Source organism: Catharus ustulatus, chromosome 3, assembly GCF_009819885.2.
Source record: "Catharus ustulatus isolate bCatUst1 chromosome 3, bCatUst1.pri.v2, whole genome shotgun sequence".
NCBI lineage: Eukaryota > Metazoa > Chordata > Aves > Passeriformes > Turdidae > Catharus > Catharus ustulatus.
This window is the reverse complement of record NC_046223.1, coordinates 83370812-83390157: the sequence shown is the minus strand read 5'-3', so window position 1 is coordinate 83390157 and position 19346 is coordinate 83370812. Positions and strand designations below refer to the sequence as shown.

Genomic DNA, 19346 nt, shown 5'->3' with positions numbered 1-19346 from the left:
CAATTTAGGCCTGCACACACCATCAGACACAAGCAACAATTAGTTTTTATAACAAAACTGAGAAAGCTGATGCTTCATTTCAGAGTCCAGTTCTGCAGTGTGGCAGCACATGGCAGCACGTGGCCATGCCAGTCCCATCACCAAAGCTCCTCTGCTGGTCCTGGCTCAGCCATGTCCAGAGCTGGTGGGCAGAAGAAGAGGCTGCTCCTCATTTCCCCCTGCAAGGAAAGTGCTCCTATCCCAAGGGTGCTGCAGGAAGCTGTCCTGTGGTCAGGGCTGGCTGAGCTGCTCTGCCCCACAGCATGCCAGCTGCCTTTGGCTCACCCATCATTGCAGGGCATTTCCACAGATCTCTCTTTTCTACACATTTTTATGTCTGGATGGGCTTATGCAGGTCTTAAGTGTTCTTCTAGAGTGATCAGCACAGAAACACTGAGATAGGGGCACTTGAATTCCTTTGTGGATAAAGCGTGGAATTGTCAGCCCTGAGGGAATGCAGTATTAATCATTTTTGGCAAGTTCATGCCTGAATCATTCCACCACCATATGTATTTTGCAGTCTGCCATTTCCCAGCATCCCAGCAGATGTCCCCACAGTCTGCACACACACTTTAGACCCATCTCATTTTAAAGCAGGAATTTTCCTTAACATTTTCAAGGGAAAACTATGAAGCTTTCTTGTTAGTCAGCAAAGAAAAGGAAACCCCAACATTTCCAAATCTTCCAGACCAAAACCTTGTTGCTAGGATTAACTCAAAATACTTCAATAAAAGCCACTTCTCATTCTAATCTGCTGACTGGTTGGAATTGAAATGCTTGGTGGAGCCTCACTTGGAGGCAGGTTTGCTGGGGAGCCAGAAGTGAGTGCCCTGGGCCACCATCCAGTCCCAGGCTGCTTCTTTAGATGGTTCCTTAACGGCTCATCAATGGTGCTGCTGAGAAGGCCAGTTTTCCATCTGACCTTAAAACACAACCTCTAGGAGACTGCCTTGGACTACCAAGGGGGAAAAAAAAACCACCTCCAAGGGTTCACTCTTCAGGCTGTGGCAGGCTGTAGTTCTGAGCCCCTCCAGGATCTGCAGATCTGGACAGTCAATTGCTCAGGAAAGGTGACCTTTGATTTTTTTCCTCAGTATGTAGCAGCCAGGATATCAGGTTGACATCTTAGTGGATAAAAATGTTGCTATTCTTTCATTTTCAATTTCAGTCAAAACAAACAACCAAAATCCTTCATGAAGCAGGCTTACTTTCTTCTACAGTTTTACACTTGACTTGGCTTAGGCGTTAAAACACCTACTGATGAAACACCAGGGATTCAAAGTCCTGACATTGACAATGATCTCTCATTTAATTGGCTACAAAGAAGTACTCAACCAATAAGGATTTGATCTACTGTAATGTTTTTCAGGCTGCTAGGTAGTGACACTAGTGCTAGCCAGATGGGTCAGCTCAGGTCAGATTCACTTCTGCCTTACTCTAATTTCTGCTCTTAATTTCACACATGATATTCTACCATTCTAAAAAATATATATATATACTCAAACAAACAAACAAAAGCCCAATGGAAGTCAAAACTCATATAATTTAAAATTTAGTTATTTATTCAGCTTTGGTCTGAATTAGTTTGATCCCATTAGTCAGTACAGATCATGTCTCCAAGCAAATATTTTTCTAGCATATTAACTTAAGAATGAAATATTAAATTATGTGGCTTAGCAAAAATAACAACAGCTATGTGCATAGAGATTTTTGCCTGGAAAATTCTTATAACAGAAATTATATGGTTGGGTTGTCTTTTGTTTGGTTTTTTTTTTTTTAAATACATAAATGTTTTAAAATAAATTAGAATCATAGAATGGTTTAAGTTGGAAGAGACCTTAAAGATCATCTCCTTCCAGCCAGCCTACTGTGGGCACGGACACCTTCCACTAGACCAGGCTCAAAGCCCCATCCAACTTGGCTTTGAACACTTCCAGGGATGGGGCATCCACAATTTCTCCAGGCAACCTGTTCCAGTGTGTTCACTACCTTCACTGTAAAAAAATTTCTTCCTATTTTCTAATATGAATTGACCCTCTTTCAACTTAAAGATGAAATCCCTTGTCCTAGCACACCATGACCTTGTAAAAATTCCCTCTCCAGTGTTCTTATAGGCCCCTTAAGATGCTGGAAGGCTGAGAGACTGTCTCCTGGGGCCTTCTGTTCTCCAGGCTGAACAATCCCAATTCCTTCAGTCTTTCCTCGTAGGAGAGGTGTCAGAAATGTATTTTCATTGTTAATCCAGTGATCCCAAAGGAGCTTCATAACACCTTCCTAAGCTCTACATCCAAAATTTCAAGACCAGTCAGCTGATTTCATTACAAAACTTCAGCAATTTAGATTCCAGTCCTTTAGACTAGTATTTTTATTTCCTCCACAAACTGATAGATTCTTAAGTTCTGATCTCCACCAAGGTAGCAGCAAGAGCATGACTGACTTTTCTCTGTGCCCTGCCAATAGAGCAAGGAAGGCTTGCAGGAAGTAAGAAACAATTCAGATTTGTGTCTCTTCCTTAAAATAAGGAGTTGCCAGTCCATTTAGTACATGCTTCCAGACATTCATCCCTGAATGCCTATAGCTGGAATAAGAAATCACAGAGTTTTTGTCAGCCAGCAGAAAGAAGAGGATGGAGCCAAAATGCAGAAGTCTCAATTCTGGATTTGTGTGGTTTGCTGTCTTGTCTCCTTCCTGACACTGGAGAGATGCAAAGTGGTTGGACCTGTCAGTGCTGAGCTGCTCTGACTAAAACATCTTCCAGAAGCACAGAGCATGTCTTCTGACATTTCCATTTCCAGCCCTGGCTTAGCCAGCTTTTGTACTCTGGCTGTTGGGAAACGAGCAGCAAAGGATCAACACAAAGCAGCATAAATCAGAAACTGCTCTGGTCTGCCTGCATCTCCATAATCCTAAAATACTAACATGGCACAGAGCTTACTTGTATTTCCTTTCTTCTCCTATTAGGAAAAAGAAAAAATGTAAAATACACAATACTTTGAAGAGTTTGAATGAGCTCTGAGGTTCTGTGCGTGAAGCTGAGTCTTTTAAGCAGAAACACCATCTTCAGTCACATTCAAGTATGTCTTCTAAATCCACTGTCTTGCTCTTTCAGCATCATTAAAAATTCATTCAGTCAATGAAAAGGGCTCAGAAAAACCAGCAGTTTAAGCACCTTTGCAGTACACCAAACCTCTATGCAGTCTCATGGTTTCACTGAAGCACCTCAATGCTCACCACACAGGGGAGAGAATTTGGAGAGCTTTTTTCTAGGAGCTCCTATCAAAGGATGTTATTGCATTATTGTTCAAATAGCTGTAGGAAGACTACTCTAGGCCAGGCATCAGCTCTCTTAAGGCATATTATGTTTTCTATTATGTATAGCATATGTAGATGTACATAAAGACATATGTCTCTCTCCTGCATCAAGGGACACTACTCAAATCCAAATAGAAAGTCTCTCACACTGAAATCCATAGATGAACCAAGAGATTTAATGTGATACCTGTGCAGCTATTTAGAAGGAAGGACACAAACTCTCTCAATAGAAAGAGGAAGGTAAAGTGAGAAAAAGAGGCTATATATTCTTCTTGCTTTCTTGCTTTTACTTCCCAAATGTATTCATCATTCCAAGAAAGAAATAAAAAAGCACAAAGATTATTTCCTTATAATCGAAATGCTATATAATCTTATATGTCTTTCTTGTCTTTTATAGAATAAGTAATTTTCTGGGGGCATTAAAATAAGTTTGCTTGAATTGAAAAAAAAAAAAAAAAACCAACAAAAAAACAAACCCCTAAAAAACAATAAACCAGAAAATAAAATAAAAACAGCCAACCAAAAAACTACTAAAAACTAATGTACCGCAAAGATAATCATAGTGTCCTCACTGGATAATCAGGGGGCCTGAATAAACTACACAATATACTTTCACTAGAATACTGAAGGCTGAGAATATCAATGACACTCAAAAAGATTAATAATCCTTAAGTCCAAAGACTCAAAATGAAAATGCCAGGAATTACCTTTTAGTGGAAAAACATTGCCTCTATCACAGTATAATTCTGTACTAAGAAACCCTTGGGTTATTTTGGATTTGAACAAAAGAGAACAAAGCAGCCTGAAAACAGATATATTAGAAGTCACCGTGGTGTCTTAGATAGAAAGTAATATGAACTAAATTCTTTATTAGTAAATGAATTACAAAGGTGGACTGTGTTAAATCAACAGATGAAGTACACAGATAAAGAAACAATAGCAGCATTCTCTGATTGTGACATGTATGAAAGATGTTGGCAATCCTAAAATGTCTCTATCCTTAATGGGCCAGTGTCATTGATTTTATTATTACAAAACACAGTCACATGAACACTAGGACCTTTCAATTCAAGCAGTGAAAGAAAGTAACAGGACTCAGTAGTTAATAGTTCTATAAAAATTGCCTGCATTTTGGATCTGAAATGAAAGAAGTTCATAGGGAGCAGTTTCAGGGAGGGTTCTGAAGCTTTTAGTTTAAGGGTCTGATCAACAGAGATCAAGTTTCAAGCAAATGTATATCACAGTTTTCACAGAAAGTTAGTCTTATCATCACATTATAGCCAAATTGAGGCTCAGATAACAAACAAAAATGACCCATAAATAAAACCCTGAGAATTCTCATAGAAAACAGCTGTAAAAACAGGAGACCAGACTGCACAGCAGACATCTATATGGGAAATTAGAAAACGGGAGGCAAACCTTACAAACACCACCCTCCATGGCCTGTTTGAGCTGGTTCTGCCGGGGCTGCCCACGAAGCAGGGCTGAAGAGCAGAGCAGCTCTGAGCCAACGAGGCCAGGCAGGGCTGGAAGCTCTCCAAGAAGAGCTGATGCTCTTCCCATCAGCTGGGAGGCAGCTGTGAATCAGGCACAGCACCCTGAGCACTGCACTGTCCCACATTTGAGGCAGTGCTGGCACTCGTCCCGTCCCACAGTCAGGGAGGCACAAATCTATTTATATAAACACTTGCTTCCATTTCACTGTGTCAACTGTGGCTTATTTAAACAAGAGCTCAGAGATTAGTACACAGATAAATTAATAAAATAATTTGAGGTTCTTAAATACTGAAGACATGAGAACCACAAAAGACATGAGAATATAGACCAGGGAGCAAACCAATCCATTAGTAAGTTGAGTATTTCCAACTGTAAATGTTTTGGTTTTACTTGCATTTTTTTCTGTGAATTCCTTATTGCAGAGTTAAGAGAAAAACAAACAAAAAAGCAATTGTGAAAAAAAAAAAAATTGGGGGGGGCTTAAGAGTCATGGGAGAAGCTGGTGAAGCACCTCCCTTTTGGGAGATGGTCTCTACATGGCTTTTTTATCTGTTTCATCACAAGTAAATCCACAGTCTAAAGGTTGTTGAGAGCTCTAGGCAGGGACTACAGAGGGACCTCCATGGGGGGGCCCCAGAATCATGAAAGGGATGGCACAGGATGGGCACAGAGAGTGGGCTGGGAGGGGACAGGCCAGGCTCCCCCAGCAGAACTCCAGGACAGCATCACAAATAAAAATTCACAAACAAAAATCAAAATTCTTCAAAAAGTCACACTGGGCAGTCCAAGGGCCTGCAGGTGACAGGCACTCCTGTGCCAACTCATTAGGAACCAAAAAGCAGAGACATGCAAGCCCTCCCAAAACCCCATACTGAGACTCTAATAATAAAGTGACAGTGCCTCCTGATCAGGCCTATCATCCAACACCTAAAGGTGAAGAAAATACATTAAAACCAAACCAAGGCTACTTGGACACATAACTAATAAACAATTTGTCACCAATTGTGTGAAAAAAGCACAGCGTTTTGAGGAGACAATGTCATAATAGCTGGCAATAAAACATAAAATTATGGTGAGAAATACAATTCTGGTGTTGACTTTAAAACACATTGTTAGAAAAGTAGGGCTGTTTTAGTCCTGTAAAATGTATAAAGTACCCTTTCCATGTAAGCACACATGGTTAATAACAGGCAGGACAAAATTTATAAAGACAATTATTTCAAGAAGATAGGATCCGAGAACCAGAGCAAATCACAAATCCGCAGAACAGCAGAAAATGGAGCAAATCAATCATTAATTTCAGTAGCGTAGTATGAGCAAAGAAATAATAAACCATCCAAATTAGGTCCCCATCTCAGCAGTACATCTAATGAACACAGTGTCAAAGAGTTACATGCTAACAAAGGCAATGGGTTTTGGTGGTGTCTCTTTTAGAGAAACACCCCACCAATCACCCTTTTGCCTTGTCCTCACTTGTTTTCATACATTACTCACTGAGCATGAGTAATGCTACGAGCATTTGGAGACAAATTAAAGTTTCCTTTTTTAAAAAATTGTACTTGATATAGAACATGATAAATGAGAGATGAAAGTGCAAAGATTAATCCCCCAGACAGCAGAAAAATGAAGCAAACAAGGATTGCTTTGCTGGGATGCTACATGAGTAAAATAAGGCAGAAACTGCTTTGAGTGATTGTGGCACCTTGGAGATACCCAAGGCATTGCATCTTTGCTAAAATGTAAATCATTTTTTGGCTCCAAGTTGCAGTCAGCCATAAAAGAGCTGATCAAGAATAGAAGTGTCAGAATAAATGATTGTTGATAAAAAGAAAGCTAGAAATAATTAAAAGCTAGCAGAACTGGCAGACAGTGTTATATAAAACTTAAAACCATTATCAAATTAATATCATATGAAATTGAGGCTTTTTAAAAGAGTGATTTTTATTTTTTTTTTAAATCAGTAACAGTCTGGACGGGATTCAGTTTGATATTATGGTATTTCATTGTGAGCTCTGAAAATTCTTTCACTTGTTAGATGAGTCTGGCACTGAAATCCTGGTATCATTCCCAAATGTCCTCTTTTCTCTTCCATCATTCTCTAAGCAAAGACTGAACCATGTATGTACCCAGCTTTGACCAAACCATGAACTTTAATCAGGGTCATACCCTATGCAGTTAATTGGTTGTGAAAATCTTTTGCAAATAAGATTGCCAGGGATAATGAAATGGGGGAAAGAGGATGAAAAATGAAATCCTTTTATGTGATTATCTACAGGTTTACCTGGTTACCTCCACTATAATTAATCAGGACCACAGAAATTGCTAAATTTTTGGGATCTATTTCGGTCTTCCTCTGATACTAAAAGATCAACATTCTGAGGTCTTCAGCCATCAGACCTCAGTGAATATTCTTGTGCTTGTCATACAGGGTTTAAGATCACACATCTAATGGATATTTAAAATACAAATCACTTGACTAGACAAGTATCACTGTGCTGAACTAGAAAGAATAGAGTGCAAAACTATCAAAAGAAACATTTCTCCATGTTGACTTACTCTTTGAAATTAAGGATAACATTCATCCCTCTGCAAAGGAACAACTTTTGTGTAATAGAGATTATGCAGTGTACAAAAAGGTAATGCTGCCTTGCAAATTACAGAAAAACTTCACTTGCAAGAGAAGCATGTTTGGCAGCCCAGGAACATACCCTGTCCATCCTCAGCACAGGAGCAGCCATCCTTGGCAGAAGGTAGGGGGAAGTTTCTATTCAGTCCATTTACATATTAAAAATGCCTTATTAACTGTATCATATTCCCAGAAGTTCCAAGAACCCTCCTGCCTATCACCCTACCCTGCTCTAGGTATTGCCTTAGAAAACAAACAAAACAAAAAGCAGTAAAAGCCTTTGCAGCACATTACTGAAATGCTCAGACAGTGGTGAACCTTATGAATATCCCAACATTCTCACATCCTGCCTCTTGTCAACCAGCTGACACAAAAGAATTTACTGTCTTTCAAGCTCATGGACTAAGACTTGGCTACCTAATATGGCTAAACATGACACTATGGCAACTTTATAGAAGACATAAAATGTGTTCACCACACATCACACATTTATGTAATCTGTGGGATTAATAGAAAAAAATATATGGGAACACTGAGAACAGGGGAATGGAATGTGGGAGACATTACCCACCAATGTGTTTATATAGGTAAGTATACATTCACCAGATAGACTGTGATTGTGTGATAATTCAGAAATTCAGAACTAAAGATGAGTCCCAACTGATTATGTATAATCTTCAAGTGCACAAGAGTGCAAAACCGACTTTAAAGTGTCTATGAATTAAGCATTAAAATTTCCATTTGAATACACTGGGATACTTCAGACAGTAAGATTCAAAATCACACAGTTTAAGCAGCAAAATTCTTATGATATAATGATGTGCAAAACCCCCCTTTGGAAAACAGTTTCAAAAGGTGAAAGCATTCTGAACAAACTTTAAAAGACCAAACAACAACCCCAAACTGGTATCTACAACACTGGAAATTGTCTAGAAGGAATTATAGAACACAATTATGGACAGTATAACAAACACAGCCTTCATCACCAGCTCTTTTACCACAACATAGCAGAAAAGTTGGTCATCAGGCTTGGTTTAATGAAAACAGATGGTTCCCATGGGGGGAAAATAAAATTAACAGGAGAATGAAAACACAGCTGCACTTGAACTAAAATTAAAAAGCCACAAAGGAAAAATTCAGCAACAAAAGCCTAATAAGTGACTTCGTGGCAGCTTGGAGGGTGAGGGAAGAAGAAAAAGGTGGAAACTGCAGCCAGGTCAACAGTTCCCAGGTTATTTTTCTTTGGATAGAACCAGTTGAAATTTTACGGGAAGTAGATGAAAGGAGAAGCAATGTTTAAATCTATAATTACACATTGCAAAATTAATGATCAAAGGCCAGTATAGAATATAAATGATGTAGAAATTAGTTTAGTTGGACAAAGTAACTGCTGAGTCTTCAGGATTCTGTTATTTCTCATACTGCTAAAGCAACTGAACAGAATATTTCTAGTACTGAAAAGGTCTTCCTCCTTCACATAAAATTCTTTTGATCAAGCAGGTTTTGCTGAGGCAAATATTAAGGGACTCTAATTGATCAGGTTTCCACCAATACATGTCCTTAGTAGTAAGAAGAAAGTGTCAGTTTAGCTTATGCAAAATTTGATTAACTTGTGATCTGTGCTCTGATTTTGGTAATTCTTACCTTTGCAATAATTAAAGGTTTGTAATATTAGAGTTTTTCTGATTTTACCTTATTCTCATAAATCTTCCTCCTTTTACTTTTCTTATCTCATTTCTTAGAGTTTGGAAAGTTCTTCAAGATTGCAGCATGTTTCTGCAATCAGCTAAAGCCAAAAATAATTTCCTAAGTGGACCTAAATCACAGCATTCTCTATCATGCCAGAAAAAGGAACCGGGAATAATTTAATTATTTACTCACTGTATATATAACTCCCAGCAGTTAAAACTCAAGCCTCTTGAGGCTTACAATGTATTTTCTTCCTTTGGAGAGAGGGTATTTTGCCGCCCTTTTTTTTTTTTTTTCACTTTTCCAGGAGAATAATTTTCTTTCAGAAGAAAACCAAAAGAGGACTTGCAGAGCCCTAGACCAAGGACATGTTTCCTTATGTCCAGCCCAGGCCTTGCACTGACAGATGCCCCTCAAACATAGCACAGGAGCAAGCATCCACCCATTCTCAAGCCCCTCAGGACAGCCAGATGGGAAAACTGGTGCTGCCAGGTCTTCCAGGAACACAAGCAATGATGTGAAATATGCACCGTCGGTTCCTGCTGCTTGCATCAACATCTGGCCACAAATTCAGCCCTAATCTACCTCAGACAGCTGTTATGTCTGGCAATCACAAACAGTTCACAAATACACTCCAGGCAAGACATGAAATTCAGTGGACTGCTCTTTGGACAAAATCCAAATTAAAGCTCCACCAAGAAGAGTAAGCAGAGGAGAGGAACATCGAGGCTGTGTGAGACACTGATTGGTTTTGGCACTGCTTGAGAGCGCAGAAGCTTGAAGGTGGTGAGGGAAGAATGCAGTCACCAAGTCACTAAAAATTTAGAACCTATGAAAGGAATGAGTCTGCTTACCAAGAGCAGCAGCCCAGATTCTCATCTGACTGGCAAATTAGCAGTGAGAGACTGAGACAAGAAACCAGGGAGCAAGAAGAAAGGCTGGTTAACCACCTCAACTGGATGGACATGCAGCAGAGACCTTTTTTACCGCTTCACAGCTGTGAAGCTCCTACACTTCTGCGCCTGTTAGTTTGCTTCCCTAATCACCAGGAGGTGATTTTAGTTCAATTGTATAATTTCATATGCCCAGTTTCTATGGTGAAAAAAATGGTGGAACCAGATTTCTCTTAGGCAGTGTCAAGGTTTCCACAGCCACAGGCACTACACAGGCCTTCAGTCATTTGTTTGGACATAAAATCACTTCAAAGTTATTACATGAAAACCAAAAAGATTAAAAATACTCATCAAACAAACAAATAAAGCACCAGAGGAAAAAAAAAAATCTGTGTCCTAGATACTTGCATTCTTCTGTACCTGATCAGGCTACTTTTGTGCCTTCTGTCAAGAGACGACCAAGATGACCTTGGTAATTTTTGCCCATCTCAATATCTATGATTGTACTATTTTCCCTTTAACAGTATGAGTGAAAGGTGATGTGACGCTGTTCAATAAGCCAACAGACATTGCCTGCTGAATGCATCCTCCTGATGCACACTTATGGGAACCACAAAAGACCTTTAATGTCAGACAGCCAAACAACACTGTGAAGTGTGGTACCAAAAAAGATGACCACAAATACTGCAAACAGACCAGCAAGGTGAAAAAGCAAAGGCAACTGGCCTCTCATCCATTTCCTTTAAGTAGCTCACAAACTATTAAATACATAACCACCTTTTAAAACATACCAGTTTCTTTATTCTGGCACATGGAATTCATATGTTTCTTTATTTTGGCACGTGGAAGGAATGAGGTAAGGGTGACTGATGAAGTCTCTCAGCAGCTTCAAATTCTGACCAGTGTTGATAGCACTGCAGACCACAACATCTGCAACATGAGCTGTGTCACTGTGCAGAGAAGCTTTTTGTTGCAATGCATCTCAATACTTGCAGAAGGATGACTTGCCTGCCATCCTAGTAATGTGTCTATACATCTTTGTCCAAGACTGTGCTAACAAATAATGGTTGCATTTAGATGGGAAATATTAAATCCCAAAGTTGAACATTTCTTTTCTTACACATTTTTTAATGAACTGCTGAAAATTTTCTTCATTATGCGCTCATCCCTAATAGAAATAGAAGAGGAACTCCAAGCATAATCATCCCCCTGCCAAGTAACATGGCAGTCTGTCATTAATTTAATAAACTTCAGAAAAGAAAAACAACTTGCTATGCCAAGAGAGATACTGTTGCAGTTGCTTTTGCAAAAAATATGTCCTCGTCTTTATCTACAGAATGCAAGTAGTATTGTGATATTTAAAGTAATGACAAAATTGTATTACCTTTACGATTAATCCCTTCGAGTCAACCAACCATATTCTTTTGATAGCTGCATCTTTGGATAGCCCTTCTTTTTCCATTGCCATAAGAATGAGGTTTGCTATCCCCAATGCAGCCTGAAGGAAAAAGAAGAAAAGTAGAGTACAAAACAAGAAATGAAATAAATCCCCTGCTCACATGTTTCATTTACCCAGTATTTTAGATAAGTTTTGTATTTTTAATAAACAATAAAACTGAATCACTATTTTTTCATAAAATGAACCTACTGAACTGTTGCTACCATTTGGTAATTAGAAACCATAATGCAGAAGAATCTCACAGATAAATTTTAAATCATATAGATAAATCATAGTACAGATAAATCTTCAGATGGGTCTTCAGAGTGTGAGGAGCACAATAAATGTTGGGGCTGGAAACTAGAAAATTCTAGGACTAACATTTATTCCACATAATGGCACTTCCAGCCCTGGGAGTGTTTAAGGTCAGGCTGGATGGGGCGCTCAGGAACCTGATCTAATGGAAGGTTCCCTGCCCATGACAGCAGGGGTCCCTTCCAACCCAAACCATTCTATCATTCTATGATATTCATCTCAGAATACATGAAATATTTTTTCTTCTTTGAAATTTTTGTAATTTAAACTAAAGGAAATAACAGTCTGCATGCCAGAATGTAAAACACAAGAGCTTTTACTCTTATCTTTTTCTAAGATGTCCATCAGAAAGGTAAGCCTCCTTTTACCTACTGTTCATGTGTTTTGTAACTCTAGACTTGGCTGTGCTCCCAGTCAAAGCAGGGGAAAGAAAAACTCACATATCAATCTTTTGCTGATTTTACTGGATTTTATAATATTTCATCCAACAGATTTAATGTCATACAGGTACAGATTGAAAACCAGGCAACAAGCCAACAGACTGCTCAGTATTTCTGATTATAGACCTGTATATGTATTTTTTGGGTTGGTTCTGTTTCTTGTTCTTAATCACTGAATTCCACTGAGAACCAAGTGAGATTTCCCTTTTATTTGTTGATAAGAAATAAGTTGCTCTATTACAGAACAGCTCCTGCAGCAGGGGTGATAGCTACCACTTTGCAGCAACAGCCACACTAAATATTGACAAAAAAATAAACATTAGACCATGAATTTATCTGCTTGTTGAACATGGAACAAAACCAGGGGAGAATTCCAGAGAGATGGATAGTCTTGATGCAGTAAGGTGGTGACATGGCAGACATGGACACAAGCCATTTGAAAACTGCAGACATAGCACCAAATATTTAATGAAATTAAAGATGCCAGCATGGGATTGTGAATACAAGAGATGACAAGCCACACTGTAGATAAGTACAGCCTGCACTTGTGTGTCGGCGGCTTAGAAATTAACACTGAAAAATTAGTATTAAAAAAGTATAAAAAAAATAGTGTGCATAAAGATTTTCATAAGTGGATGACCTTAATATGCAGAATACTGAAAAACAATATTCAATTACAAAAAAAAATCAAAAGGGCACTTCTTACTAAATAATGCTGACTCAGGTAAATACATTTAATCTCTCCGTTGTATTTCCTCATCTTACAAATAATGTTTTGCTTGGTTATATCAATAGCAATTCAATAATTTACAGCAGAAGAGCTAAAACTGGAAGTTCTAAAAAGAGAACAGATCTCCAAAAAATGTCTTGTGAAAAATAAGAGGCTTCACCAGATGATCAGAGATTTTTTCTGTAAATTTACATCTGAACTAAAACCAACTTTCAGCAGGTGTTAGTAATCATTCTATCCACTTAATCTTCTTGTTTATTGTAACTCAATTAAATATTAATAAAAGTCATCATAGTAAAATTTTCCCTAGGTATAAAAATACCTACCTCTCCAGCTCCCTGGAACAACACTGTGTGATCTGACAATTTGTTCTTGGTGATGCGCAGAGCTGCAAGAAGACCTGCAACGGCAACAGATGCAGTTCCTGAAAAAAAAAAATAAAAAAAAGAATATATATGTGGTTATTCTTGAAACAAATACAAAACTTTACATTTTAAGTATGTAATACCACAGCGTCTTTTGGCTAAAAGATAGAAGAACTGAGGGTAATAACAAATAGTTGAGTGGAGTTAGAGTTTGCTCTACTTTATTAGTACAAAAATTAAATGTAAATGAGAATATCGTCAGAGTAACATTAAATAAAATACAACTTATTGATTCTATGGATGGGTATAATGGCTAGGCCATTCAAACTATTGTAAAATAGGCCAGTTACACATTGTAAAGAATGAAGGATGTGAGAGTTCAGAGAAAAGTATTTTGAAGAAATCCAGATACTGAAAACTAAGTCACTGGTTTCATTCTTCAAACAGATATACTTCAAATACAGTAAAGTACAAGGCTAAAATAAAACTTCATTTCTCATGGGGAGATTGTCAGAGTAGAATATCAAACTGAATATTTACAGAGAAGCTAAAGTAGCTGCAAGAATAAGGCCAGCTTATTTAAGACTTCAATCCACTGTGACAGGAGTTTCAGTTTAGTATCTTCTAAAACCTTGTAAATCTATCTTTGAGTGATGCCACACAGGGAAAAAGGCTAACATTTACTTTTATGATTTAGCCTGGGGAGGTCTTTTCCAAATCAGAACCCCAGGGAACAAGATACCTGTCTCTCTTTGAATGGAGAAGTTTTGGTCATCATTGTGAGAAACAGCTATTAATAAAAAGTAGAGCAAAAAAAGAATTCAAGCAGGCATGTAACTCAAACTTGTTCACAGTGGCAGGGTAAATCTAAGCTCTGTGATTTGCCAACATATATTTGACTAACTTGTCCTTAAGGTCTTCTTTCAAATTCTCTTTTATCTCCTCAGCAAGCTATTCATTCCAGTGCTTAACTTTACTTTAGGTTGAAAATTTCAAATCTAAATGCTTCTTTTTTTCTTCTTCTTCTTCTTCTATTTTGGCCTCTTATCTACTACTGGAAAGCCTGTTATTTTGCAAAAAGTAATTTATTACATTTGAAGACTCATGGTGTTCCAATCAGCTTTTCTTATCTGGAACAATCCCAATTTTCCCACTGTTTCAGAAAGTTAAGTTTTCTTAACTTGACCTGCTGCACCCAAATCGATACTGCACTGCAGGTGAGTTGTCAGCACTGCTGAGTCAAGCTGTCAGCCTCTGCCATGCCCAAGAAAGTTGTATTTAGTCACCAGGACCTCATATCTGTCTCTTCTGACCCAAAGACTGAAGGTGACTCCTTCTCCCCAGCAAAGCCTACTGGAAGGGTAAGACTTTCTTTCGTGTGTTTGTGACTTCATGCAACAAGCTTGTATTTTTCACAAATTATTATCATCCTTAAAACATAAGGTGAGCCTATTAAAAAAAAAAAAATAGACTCTATTCCTTCCTCGCATAAAAACATCCCATGGATGGGAATGTAGTAGTGAGGTAGATAATACCTCCAGCAAAGTTGTGTTTCTAGAGGAGATTCTGAAGAACCAATTGTGGACAGCACTGATTTCTCTTGGACTGAAAATGCTGTCCAGACACTAACAATTAGGTACTGAAAGTCAAAACACGGGTTTCAACAGCCTTTGAAGATTTATAATGCCTATCTGATTCAGGGAGAGCTGGACCACAGCGAGTTGAACACAGGCCCTGCAACATCCAGTTCCAGGAATAAGAATCAAATACCTCCCCTCTGGGCAGCAGCTGTCACTGACTGACTCAAGGAAATCAAAGATGAGGCCATTAATAATTTTGACAAGCCTGCAAGAACTTGCAAGGAGGAGATCTGCTGGCTCCTACAAGTCTGTTCCTGATCAACACTGCCCTAACTGCAATTGCCTACAAGACACACAATTGAGGGGAGAATTCATATTGCTACTGATTTTTCCTTCATAAAAAAGGAAATAATATAATGGGTATGACAAGCCCCACGAAAGCACTTGGCTCAGAATCTGCATATTGGGCAGTTGCCCTCAACATGCAGCCCCCCCTAAATTAGTTATTCACAAGCCTATTTTTCTCAGAAACAAGGTGAATTTTAAAGCTGAGATAGCAGTAATCCCCATATTAAGCTCTATGAGATGCTCAAAACAAGCATTCATACCGCAGGCACACAGCCCATTGGCTTTCAAATATATGTAGCTAACACTACAGGGCCTAAAAGAACAGAAGCAGTAAGCCTGGTAATGGGTAAACCTTTTCTTCTATGACATCATTTGGGTGTTGAAGGCTGGGTTTGAATCTGTGGTTTGTAGGTAGGATCATCTGAGTTTCAAGAATGGTTACTTTTTCATGAATAAAAGACAATGCTTAATAAAGTTTAAGAACACATTATAAAGTTAGAAAGTCACTTTTTGAAGCAAATCCACTTAAACAGTTAAAAAACATGTGTCTTCAGAATTGTTTTGTTACGTGCTTTCGATGGTGACTTTTCACTTCAACCATCAGAAATTCAGGACACCTTGTTCTCAGTCCACTTAATGTTTATTCAATATAAATTTGGCATTTTTTACTTCTTTAGTCATTTTCATGACGTCTTCTGTCCCTGATTTCTAAATAAAAAAATCTTAAAAATGGTTCCTTTGAGGCATGGCTTTGGGAACAACAATCATCAGGCTGAGACCCTTCCACCCCACAGTCTCCAAGAACTAGCTTGTTTCTTTCCCAGATGAAATTAAGTCTTCCTCTGGCAAGTGCCAAGCTGGCAAAGACCAAAAATGGCAAAAAAGAGAAGTCAGAGTGTGCTCTCAGTTTCCCTTGGTATTCTACCAAACAATCCTCATAACTAGCAAGAAAAAAATCCCATGGTCTCATTGGATGCCAATTTTTTTCTCTCATTTTATATTACACAGCTGTGCTTGCAGGGGAGGAGGAGGAGGAGGGAGCTACATAACACAGTTTACTCCTAAAACCATCAATCTGGTCTCCTCAAAAGGAAAGCTGAGCTGGAGCATTGCAAGATCCCTGTTTTCCTTGAAGCTGTGGCCACCACAGCATCCTGCCTCCCACCAGAGGAGTTCTCAGAGAGCCATGAAAGCTGCTCTTCAGGCTGCTTTGTGGTGACAGAGTCAAAATGAAACACCACAGATTTATAATGAATGGGAATGCTGGGATACCACTTATGTTCACAGCTGATGTACTGCTGCTAAGCTTGTTAGCCAGAAAAATGGACTGTCATTAAGTATTACCAGTTGGGATATTTTTACAACTCTGTCACTACATGATCTTCTGCTTTAAGGAAAAATAGAAGATATAAATAAAATCCTGCACTGAATGTCAATAACATTTTGCATTGAATATTTGAATGGGATGTGAGCTAGTTTTACCTGTATGTTCATTATGAGGGTGATTCAGAACAAAGGTTATAATAGCATAGATAAAGGCTTTAAATATGACATTTCTCTCGAATCACGATTTGCACAGAATTGCTCTAAAAAGGGTGTTTAAGTGTATTCCACACCAATTTTATTCAGCCATTTGACTCTGAAAGGAATAATAACCCAGTTTATTAGATTACTGAACCCACTATCACTGCTGCTGGCAGTGGCTGTCATCACTCCTCGTCAGCAGCTTCCCTTATTCCTTCTCACTGAAAGGGGGACACCGGCAGCCTGAATAGCAGATCTGTTTAACCGGAACTGCTCTGACTAACGCCGTGACCTTAAATTTCACCCTGAACACTGCCTCGAGTTTTTGAAATGAATCAAAATGCAATTCACATCCATCTGCCAAGGCAGATGCAAACCACTTCTTGCAGACATCATAAGGCACAAACAGAATTTTGTCACTTTTCGGACTGTCATTGCTGTAGGAAGGAGAAAATCAGCTTGGCCAGAGCACAGGTTAAATCCCTTGTGTGCAGAATAAGATAAACATTGTTCAAGGAAATTATTTTTAAAACTCATTCTACTGTCCACAGATTTCTATAAGATTAATCAAAGCAAATTTAAAAAGGATATTTTCCTAAAGCAGTGTCAACTGCTGCAACATTAAATATTTCATTATAGTTTTCTAGGAAGGTAAGTCATGTCTTGTGTAAACACAATAGATGAGAAATTTCAAGGTACACTAGTCTATACCAAGTTTTTTTTTTTTGTGCAAGATTCTTTAGCCTTGTTACAGGAAACTGCACAACTGAGCATGAATATGTCAAAGGAAATCCATGGCCTTTTGGGGTTGACACACTATAAATGCTTGGGAGCACAGAGTACTTTTCAGCATATATAACTGAACAAAATATGGCGGAAAAGCCCCAAAATGTGAAGAATAAAAACTTAATTTATATTGGATGTAATTTAATTTAAATAAATGAGAAACGGCCTTATTGCACTGAAGCCTTTGTCTGTTACTTAAAGCGTCAAAAAATACAACTTGTAATCAATAAAGTGTTAGAAGTTCCTCTATGTAATTTTACCAATCTCATCTTAAAATGCTAGCAAACAATAAGAGGGGAGAACTTTCTGCAGCACATCAAAAAACCTGAGGTATTCCTTCTGGACTAAAAGATAAGGAAGTGGTAAAAGTAAAATTTGTATTTCTCAATACACAGCATAATAGAAATCACATGTTAACACTGCTTGCCATCCCAATAGCTTCACAGTGTGCCAGAGAAAAAAATCCATTTCCATCTCCTACACTTATAGGGAAAAGGGGGAATAAAGATCCTCTGGAAAAGGTGAGATCTCAGTTGCTAGAGAGGCAAATGCTACAGCAGTGGGTAGTTCAAAAGGACCCTCTTTTAAGAGATGGAATCTCCTTCTTGTCATGAATGGGCTTCTTGAAGCTGCGAGTGCACACTGCCCAGCTCTGCAATGGGCAGTGAAAAGAGGGGAAAGGCTCCAGGCAAGGAGAAATGCAGCCTTTCTGAAACACCAACCATTTAGCATATTTGGAAAAGGATACAGAGCCCCAGCAGCAGGGGATGGCTGAGGCTGGGAAGGCATTTGGTGTGACTCCTTGCTCAGGCAAGCAGGGCTACCTGGAGCTGGCTGCCCCAGAACATAGGGAGAATGGATTTCTTTTTTAAACCCATAATGAGCAAAAAATGAAACAGAGGAATGCTTATGCATACACATGCTTGTCCATACACATGGAAAATTACAAAGCTACAGTAGGGGATTTACTTGAAAAGATACTGATTTCAATGTAAATTTACCACGTGTAACAAAGAGATGATATCCTGAGAAAAATATACTTCACATAACCCTACAGCATATGTTTTAATAGGATTTTTTAAAAATTATTTTATTTTAAAAATTATTTCATTTTAAAAATCTCAGCATGTTTCACTTGAAAGCCAACGTCTCTGAAAGTAAAGCACGTGTCTATGAAAGGAGTTTTCTATAGTTTGCATATCTTATCAGAATCTGAGATATATGATATAAATATCTGAGCTATTGTATGTCATTCCACTCTGCATTTTTCAAAATCTTGGTCAGAGAAAGAACTGGAAGCCCTATGCCTATCACAGCCGTAACAACAAACCCGAAATCTTCACTACAATTTGATTTCAATAACTCAAGTCTCCAGTTACCAAATGTATACATTTTTATATTAATGTTAAAAGAATTGAATGTTTAAAAACACAATGCTTGTGACACAGAAATTCTTATTTCTGAGAATGGCACTGACTTAATATTGAATTGCTCACAACATAACTTCCAGGTATAATTTTCCTAGTTATCAAAATGGCATTCTGCTGAACACTTAACATATATTTTAAACAAAATCAAACTGTAAAATGAAATAATTATATTAAGTTATATGTGGTCTACATTTTTTTATTTTAGGTCTCTTTCTTTTCACAAAATGTTGATGCAATCAAGTAACACAGCTGTTAAAAAACTAATGACATCTAAGGTCATGACGGATACCAAAGTTAATTCCAATCCGGTGCAATCTTTCCGTGTAAATATTTT

At 38.2% G+C, this 19346-nt stretch overlaps 1 protein-coding gene across 1 annotated transcript in view; it reads right to left on the bottom strand.

Annotated features, from left to right (window-relative positions):
- The window catches only part of ME1 (malic enzyme 1), a 158691-nt gene that overhangs the window by 13315 nt on the left and 126030 nt on the right, over window positions 1–19346 (bottom strand). The window contains exons 8-9 of the mRNA XM_033054780.2: window positions 13306–13403; window positions 11441–11554 (exon numbers count right to left, since the gene is read on the bottom strand). Of these exons, the coding sequence (XP_032910671.1) occupies window positions 11441–11554; window positions 13306–13403 (212 nt within the window). The remainder of the gene's footprint in view (window positions 1–11440; window positions 11555–13305; window positions 13404–19346) is intronic.